Source organism: Phaseolus vulgaris, chromosome 4 (genome assembly GCF_051622355.1).
Source record: "Phaseolus vulgaris cultivar YP4 chromosome 4, ASM5162235v1, whole genome shotgun sequence".
In the NCBI taxonomy this organism is placed as follows: Eukaryota; Viridiplantae; Streptophyta; class Magnoliopsida; order Fabales; family Fabaceae; genus Phaseolus; species Phaseolus vulgaris.
The window spans coordinates 16,565,354-16,575,095 of NC_143501.1; the positions used below are offsets into that span (position 1 = coordinate 16,565,354).

Consider the following 9,742-nt stretch of genomic DNA (forward strand, 5'->3'; position numbering starts at 1 on the left):
ATAAACATAACTCATCAAGTCTCATATAAAGTCACAAATCATCAAATGTCTATTAAAATTCATAATTTATCTTTCAGACTTCTACTGACTCACAACACATAGACACTTGACTCTACTTCCGGAAGACTCGTGTGTTGACTTAGACTCAGAGATATGCACTTGTCATACTATATAACTATGAAATCCACACAGTTATGCGCATAATTAATCTCAATATCATCTCTCTCCTAGTAAGACAGTGTTAACTCATATAACAGGTCAAGTTAGCTATCTTTCAAACAACTTACCCATTCATATGAACCTCATTCGACTCTTACCACCTGAATAACTTCATCTATTTGATTCCATTATCTCAAAAGAGTCAGGATATCTCCTTCTAGATGAATCCCTAGTCAATGCACATCCTAAATAATCTTAACACGATATTTTCTTTCCTGAAAATACTATGTCTTGATTAAAGATTCATATTCCAAATCTCACAATATCCAACATCAAACAATTAAATCATACCAAAGTTTAGAATTTCCAAAACACACAACAATGCATTTACTAATCATATAAATGTCTAATTAAAGATATTTTCAATTAAATATACATGAAATAAAAGTCTACATAATTTCTATGTAAAGTTATACGAAATTAAATAAACCAACCTTTCAAAAGAAAAAAAAATAAGAATTTTAGTTTTTTTTAGAGATTCTAGCTTGAGCGAGAATGGGTCTCGCTCAAGCGAAAATTCTCTCGCTTGAGCGATAATCAAGCCGAGAGCACCCAGAATTTCATCCCAGGTCTCGCTTGAGCGAGAATCAAGCCGAGAGCACCTCATTTTCATTTTATTCTTGCTTGAGCGAGGATTATCTCGCCTAAGCGAAAAATTCTGCCTAAACCTATTATGCTTGTTAAATTCTAAACCAACATTCCATTCAATTTATAAATTTATAAATCTACAAATATATATGATTTTTAAATTAAAATCACTATTCTAGTTTTGAAAAGTTTGCGAAAACCCCTTTAAACAATTCACCCCCCTCTAGTTTAAAGCCATCTTTTCTAACACTGAGGAATAAATGTTTAAAGGTAAAAGAAAATCTTGTCTTAGTTAAATTATAAATCAAACTTAGTTTGTATGATTACGTATGTTGCTCAAGTGATAAGATGTTCAATTATAAATCAAACTTAGTTTATATGATTCTCAAGTGATTAAATGACTACTTGAGAACTTTGACATTTATTGTGATGACAAAACACCATAATTCAAGCATCCATAAGGTTGCTCAATGATATAACTCTTCATTCAAGCCATAACTTATAGTTTGAGCAATTCCTCCATTGAGTACTCAAACGCTATTGGACTCTTAAATGAGGGATAAGTCAAATAAATTCTATATCCTTTTTTACTAAAGTCACCTAAGAGCAAAACTCAAGTAAAATAAGTCATACAAATTCTCCATCCTATAATAGTTTAATTCTCATACCCCATGAGATTCACTTACACAACCAAATATACCATTCAAGCGATATTCCACAATTTGAGCAAGAGAGTTGGTAACTTTTCCATTTTCAAGTGAAAAGTGATGTTAATGTTGTGCTCATGCAACATTTCTCTATTTTAATAGTTTATGATTATTAATTAAATAAACATTTTTATTAATATTTTTACATGATTGATATGAAAATGATGAAATGAAATAAGTATAAATTGAGATTAATGTGAATGATCTGAATGTTATGAGAATATATTGGCAATGTGTATTTTTTGAATTATGAAATATAATAGTTTTCCTAATAATTTAAATCAAATAGATTAAATAGTAAAAAAAAAATGAAAGGAGCTTTTTCATTAGACTTTGTAAAGTTAATGCAATCTACATTAAATTTCTATTTTTTAATACAGTGTTAATCAAATTATAATTTCTTGAATCTTTAGACTCTGTATGTTTTTGGGAGTAGAAAAGCGTGCATAACAAAAGTTGAAAAATCAAAACAATTTTTTTTTAAAAACACAGAAATCGAGAATATTTTTCCATTCAAAACTTTCTTTCAAATGTGCGAAGAAAGTTATATATATATGTATATATAATTAATATTAATTTACTTTTTTACCTATTTATTTTTAACTCAAAGTATTACTATTTTTATTTAATACAGAATTACAATTTTGTACCGACTAGTCCTCGGTTATCGACGCCAGTGAAATACCTTAGACAACGACGCCAGAGAAAGATATCAAACATCGGACATCGGTGTCTGATAGTAATGGTGGGCCACGTAAGGTGGGCCCTAGAAATCATATCAGTTACTAGTTAAACACCCAGATATAAGAGAAAGGCCTAAGTCACGAGGGATCCATGTGTGTAGGGTGTATAGCGCATTCAGTCGCGGCACAAGGAAGTAGCCCTTGGAAGCGCTAAGGTCCGTTAGGGTTTAGGGTTTCCAAGGGTAGACTGCATGCATGACACATGAATACTTAGGGCACCCATAGAACAAATGGCCCCACAACATTGGTGCATGAGTTGGTACGTTGGTGGCCATTTTGTTAGTCATTGCACTCCAGTAAAGGGATGTCTTATGTGTTAGATTACGCTAAGATTGTGTAATAGCGGCGCAAGGACGTTCTCCCAGGAACCCTAGATATGGGTAAGAAAACATAAGTAAACCCTAGCTACAACCTATATAAAGGGTGGTAAGAACCCTAGCAAGGTACACCGTTTCTAAGACTGAAACTAGTTCATTCACTTATTGTTTCTTTGTCCCAGTACTGACTTGAGCGTCGGAGTGCAAACGGCCGCCAAAGCGCCCTTTTGTCTTTGCAGGTGAGAAGTCCTTTAACCCAAGGAAGTTCGATTCTCAGGTGGAGACATGCGGCCCAGAGACTGTCGTTCGAGTCAACCGACGAGAACAAATTTAAATATAAAAAATATAATTAAAATTAAAAATTAAATAATTATTATAAAATAACATAATTAATCATATTATATATAATAAATTATAAATATAAAAAAAATAATAAGAAAATAAATTTATATAATAATTATATTTGTTACAAAAGAGATAAAAATAATAATATTATTTAATATAAAAATAAGCTTTATCAAATATTTTAATTAAAAATAATTATAATTTATAAATAAATAAATAAAATTAATTTTGTAACAAATTTTAAATATAAGGATAAATTTATAAGCTTACATTTTTATCAATTAAAAAAAAATTCAATCACATCCATCATATCACTTACAAATTTTTATAAATTTTTCCTATATTTTTTACTCGATTTATCTTAATTCAAACACTCTAACTTTCTTTAAACTTTTCATTCAAATCATCTAAAATCCTATAGATCATTTTCATTTCTTATTCCAAACAAAAACATATTAATGAAAGAATTAATGTAATAATATAAACTTAGGACCTTTGTTGATATGTGATAGATGTTGACGTGATAGATGGATTTATTGATATTATGATAGAGATAATGATGGTTATGCAAGTGTGTAACAATATTATAGAATGAAATTGAATATGTCAAATCATATATATATATATATGTTGTTCTAACTTAATTTACCTTAATTTATTATTTTTATTATGTTACAATCATATTAGAAAGAGAAATAAAATTGCAGATATAGAAAATCGTACTGAACAATTTAAAATATGGGAATATATTTTTTATTTTGAACATATATCACCTTGTATACATTATTACATGTTGTAAAATCTAATATATTTGAGATAACATAATAAATAGGTATGATTAGTATAATTATATGAAATTCTTTGGGTTCTTTCACTTCTTACCATATGATCCTCTCGCGCAATTTTCGTTTTGAGTTCACTTCATCATCGTTTTCAATCCTTGAATGAAATTAAAAGTTAAAAATTTATATTTAAAAAATGTTTTAACCATTTCAAATGTAATATCTCACTCTCTCTGGGAAGTTTCTCATGTATGTAAGACCACACTACCTTTTTAATGACAAAAAATTAAATAAATAATAAATATAAAACTCGTTTCAATGTAATTAAGTTAATAAAGATAATATTCACATATAAAAGAACTACTATCAATATTTCTAATTTTTTAACCAACTTGATCAAAAAATTAATGACATAATTTTTATGTAATTAAAATTATAATAAATATATAAATAAATTCGTAATATATATATATATTAATATTGTAGGTTATGATCTTTATTTTATATAACTAAATTTTATAATAAGTAAATAAATACGTGTATACATATAAATATGGTTTAGATTCATGAAAAATACTCTATATTAAAATAAAAATCATTTTTAATTAGTGAAAATTATTAAAATTCAATTTAAAATTAAAAATGAATAGATGAATTGAAAAAAAAAACTTAGTAGCTAAGAAAACCTAGAACATAAGTAAAGATAAAAAGTAGGTTAAAATGATTAATAAAAATATTTTTTGAGATAATTGTTAGAATTTAATAGCTAGAGTGTCAATTTTTTAAAAATTTCAGTGTATAAACTTTCACATTTTTAATTATACAGAAATCCATTTTTACAATTTTAATATAGTTATTGTAAACTTTGATTTCTGATTTGAAAATGGCGTAAATTGCTTTATATTATAAGTGCAATGCCTATTTTTTTTATTCTAATTGTGAAGTTAAAATTGAAAATATATTGTTAATTTCACTGATATATTTAAAATGAGTTACTACAAATTTTAGTTGCATATAGTAAATGTATTCTTAGTATACACAATCTAAAATACATAATAATAATAATAATAATAATAATAATAAATAATAATAATAATATTAATAAGAAGAAGAAGCCTGTGAGGAAGAGAATGATGGCCATTACATTCTTTAGATACCAATTTTTAAGTTTTAACCTCATTAGTGCAAATTCATCCTTCTTAGGCACCACAAATCATAAGAAACTAGAGATAAAAAAAACTAATAATAGAAGGTACTTAAAAAATAATTATTTAATAAGTATTAAATTTAAATAATTTTTATTAAATAATTTTTTTGTGAATTTAAAATTTATTTGAATTTGTAACAAAATTTCACTGTGACCAGGATCAGCATATACTATTCTGTGTAACAGTATGATCCTCTCTTTACCTATTTTTCATCTCTTTCTTCCTTCTTTCCTCAACCACAACCATGTGCAATGTTTCACAACTTTGTTTTTTCCCATGAAAAAGTGTCCCTATTTAAAATGCATACGTAAGTAACTTTACCATTTCTCACAAACATGTGTTCAATGAAGTACACTGTAACACTGTCTTATTCTCATGTTCATTGCATTCAACACTGCTAGACATCTTTCCTTTCCTTTCATTATTGCACGGATTCCTTTCTCTTGTTTTTCATTTTTGTTTGCGTTAAGTGTTTCTTAAATTAACCTCAGATGAGTTAAGCAAAAGAAAAAGGCACAGATTTCACATAACTTTTTAAATCTTTTTTTTTTTCATGAATACGTTGAGTACAAGAGATAAATTACCTAAAAGAAAAGATCACACAATGAAGGAAATACAAAAGAAAGTGCTTAATACTAAAGGGTATATACCAAAGGCTCTTGTCTTGAAAGAACCTTCAATCTGCATAGGATCAAAGAAAAGCTTGCAATAAAACTACAAGCACTTGAAATTATTATGATTGCTGCAGTATCAACTCATTTTGCTTCCAATTATCATGCTTTTGAAACATTGAGAGGATATTGGGTAACTCAAATAGTGGGGTTGCTCCTGAATGATCCAAGAGCCTTAGCAGCACCTGCTCTCAAGATGAATTGGTGGTAGAAGGCTGCAATGGCTGCTCCAATGAATGGTCCAACCCAAAAGATCCACTGAACAAACATGAGGAACAACAATATATCAGACAAAAGTGGCATCTATTTTATCATTTCTTACTTAACATGGAAAATTATTAATTTTTTAATATTTGATCATAGTATAAAACTAGCAAGTTGTTGAATATAGAAAACAGTTACTCACTTGGTCATCCCAGGCCTTCTCTTTGTTGTATATGACAGCAGCTCCAAGACTTCTAGCAGGGTTAATACCAGTGCCAGTCACTGGGATGGTTGCCAAGTGAACCATGAACACAGCAAACCCAATTGGCAGTGGAGCCAAAACCTTCCAACACAGAACAAAAGCACAATTAGAAACTCATGATGTGGTTCAATTAAAACAAAAAATGTAGACAAAAAGTTATTCCAAACATATATGAATCGAACTTTATTATTAATATTTTATATTAGGGTCGCTATAACAGTTTCATTGCAATCTTTGATATTGTAGGAAATTGTGGATAAGTGTGTGGCTGATGCAACTTCAGCTATGGTCTGAGAGACTATAAAATGCTAATTAGTGTTGCACTTAAAATTGTGGTTGCAGACCCTTTTCTAAAACTTTTTAATATAAAAGGGAAAAAATGGAAATAGAAACCGATAAGCACTTGGAACAGATGGGACAAGCCCCATGTGAGGAGCATGGTTTCCTTTCTTTATTGATTTGGAGAATCTGAGAAAGTGTATGGAGGAACCTAAAGCTGATAATGACAAATGAGGATGGTGCTGGAAACTCTCACGAGATTTGCCAGCTTGGGAAAATGGCATTTAGCATGAACGACACTGTTCTGAACACTTTAATTTTAGGCCTTAAATTTCCACATCAACAAAGACACATTTGCTTCTGAGGCAAAAAATGCAGAAGGAAACTCCTGAAAGAATCCACTTTTCCAAAAAGAAGAAAGAAAACAGATAAGATTCGTGTGATAAGGCTGTGAAAATAAAATCCTCCACAGAATAATATATGGTAATGGCCTAATGGACCCATATTTGTAAAGAAATGGTAACATTTCACTTCAATAAAAAACATCATGCATTTGGAAATTTTGGAGAAAGAAAGGGATAGGTTCACCACTCTAGGATGCTTAGATCAATGGAAAATGTAACCTTTAAGTCATGAAATATGCCCACAGGAAAAGGATACCCACTTTCTTGTTTTGAGAACAAGAACTAGTAATAAAGGAAAGCCAAGCCAAGCAAGAAAAGTGGAAATTTTCAACTACATTGAATGCTGCCTGCGCAATATTTATTACAGAGGAAATCTCTAGATAAAGTAGCCAAAATAAGGATATAGATTCCAAAATGAAAAGGAAATCTAACTGGCTAACATCTTTAACTGTTTCAAGAATATTAAAAATAAAGCTTCTATAACTATTAAGGATAGTAAAAATAATAGTAAGCATACATGTTGACTGTGCCAAAACTTTTTATGCAAATGGATAGCACAGAATTGTAAACTGTATCACTTCAAACGGGAAATTGTTGACTGGCAGCAGGTACAACTTCTCAAAATTGAGTGGTATATTATTTACTAGTTGTGAAGTTCACTGAACCAGGAATACACAGTTGATGTGAATCTTGGTAACCATTTCAAGAAATACAACTAATTTTCTTCATTGCTTAAATCCCACTCTACCTAATTTTGCATAGAAAGCATAGTTCGATGCTTGAAGTTGAGATATCTAATAATGAGTAATCACTTCCACTCCACTTTTTCTTCACAAATAACCAGTCTAAAGTAATTTCAAGGAACTTTAAGCTTCTATTTAAAACCAGAAAGAACTAAGAGCGAATCCATGCTTGCTTAAAAGCAGGGCATATGACTATGACTATATGTTATGAACTTGGTATGCACTGTACCATTTAATCATTGCTTTCAGCACAACTCATGCAAACAACAATTTCCTCTATCTACGGTTAGTGTAATAAACAATGTATTTTTCAAAAGGGGAGCATAGAAGCAAAAACAAGACTACAATTCAATAAATAATTGAGCACATACCGGTACATGAGAATCTCTAGCATTCCTCTTGGGGTCGGTAGCAGAGAAGACAGTGTACACCAAAACGAAGGTTCCAATGATCTCAGCACCCAATCCAACACCTGTGCTGTACCCTTCACTGAGCTCATTGGCCCCACCACCATACCTGGTGTAGTAAGCCTTTTGGAAGGCCTTAACCAACCCAACTCCACATATGGCCCCCAAGCACTGAGCCACCATGTACATTATAGCCCTTATCAAAGACACCTTCCGAGCCAAGAAGAGTCCAAAAGTCACTGCTGGGTTTATGTGACCTCCTACATTCGATACAAAAATCACAGTTTTCAGAATATTATGTAACAAAAACATGCTACCAAATCATGCCTAGTTATTTACTTTCACCCAAGACAACATGCACAAAGCAGGCATCTTAGTTTGAAGGCTAAGAAACTTGAGAGAAGGGGAATTTCTAAACAAGAAAAACCATTTGATAAGCACTCAAAACCAAAACATGCTGGCTATTTGGCTTAATGGGGGTATGCTTAGAGCAAGTTTTTTAAAAACAAAACAGTACCCAACTACGATTTTGGCCACACTGTCAAGAATTTTTGGGTTTCTGCAACTAGAATTGTGACTGCATCAGCCACACCTGTTTGCAAGTTCCTAGAATATCAAGAATTGCAACTAAGGTGTGACCATGTAACCACAGTTTAAAAGCTTGAATTAGAACTCAAAGATAGCAACTTTCCCTCTTTGGCTGCTAAGAAACCAGAAAATGAAAAGGAAAACAAAAACCATTCCAAAAACTTGTAAGGCATGATGCATAAGAAACAAACAACAAAAGAGACTAAAGTCCATGCTGGCGAATGAAAAAGGTAGGTGTGAGATTGAAAAGCGAAGAAACACCTGAGATTCCAGCAGTGCAGTAAACAAGGATGAAGATCATGCCACCGAAGGCCCAAGCAATGCCAAGAATGCCAACCCCACCACAGAGATCACCCCCAGCCTTGACATCACTCTGGCTCTTGTAGCCAATGACAGTGAGCACTGTGATGTAAAGGAAGAGCAGTGTGGCAATGAACTCAGCAATCAAGGCCCTGTAGAAGGACCACTGTGTGAGTTCCTGAGCATCAATCAAGGGTGCTGGAGGAGGGTCATGGTAGTCCTTTGCAGAGAAGGAACCACCCTCAACATCATGCTTAGCCATTGCAATTTGCAACCACCCTTTTGACACTGATGAAGAAAAGAACCTGAAAGAGAGGCTTTGAGAAAAAGAAACAAGGTTGTGTTTGATTAGTGTGAGATGAGAAGGGGTATATATTGAGGTGATGGAGTGATGCTAGAGCATTTGATTAGAGCAATTCTACACTGAAAAACAAAACCAAATAATAATAATAATAATAGCAATAAACTTCTTGGTTTCGGTTTCACTTTCACCGACCTTGTCCCCACCGTCACTACGCCACCCCCACCACCTCCCTACCATTCATTTGTAACTTTGTGTTTCTGTGTTTCTTTTGTCATTTTGTTCTCTCTGTATTGAACATATCACACTTCACTAGTTTAAGATTGCAAAGGTTCAGTTTTCTTCTTCATCTTCCAAGTTCACCAACTTAACCTTTAAATCATTTTTTGCTTTTATTGTGAGACACAAGAAATAATTATCTTTCAAAATAAGGGTAAAACATTTAGTGGTCCTTACATATGTTTCCAAAAGGATTTCATATTATTTTTATATTTTAATAAATTAAAAATATTTTGTAAGTCTTTGTTCTTAATAGGATAGACTGACTGATGCATATGATTGTAAGATGTGAATTCTTAATTAAAAGTGATTTTTGTTGGATATATAATTAATATTATGTTACAACTACTATATACATAAGTTTTTCTTTTACTATTAGTATTAAATATAAAAAA

At 31.2% G+C, this 9,742-nt stretch overlaps 1 protein-coding gene across 1 annotated transcript; it reads right to left on the reverse strand.

The window, feature by feature from the left end:
* Positions 1–5,429: 5,429 nt before the first annotated feature.
* LOC137837413 (aquaporin PIP2-2) lies at positions 5,430–9,496 on the reverse strand. Its single transcript, XM_068646395.2, has 4 exons — positions 8,729–9,496; positions 7,844–8,139; positions 5,987–6,127; positions 5,430–5,838 (listed from the first exon to the last, which is right to left on the reverse strand). Exons 1-4 carry the CDS (start codon positions 9,027–9,029, stop codon positions 5,719–5,721), a joined length of 858 nt encoding a protein of 285 aa, XP_068502496.2. The 5' UTR covers positions 9,030–9,496; the 3' UTR covers positions 5,430–5,718.
* Positions 9,497–9,742: the final 246 nt, after the last annotated feature.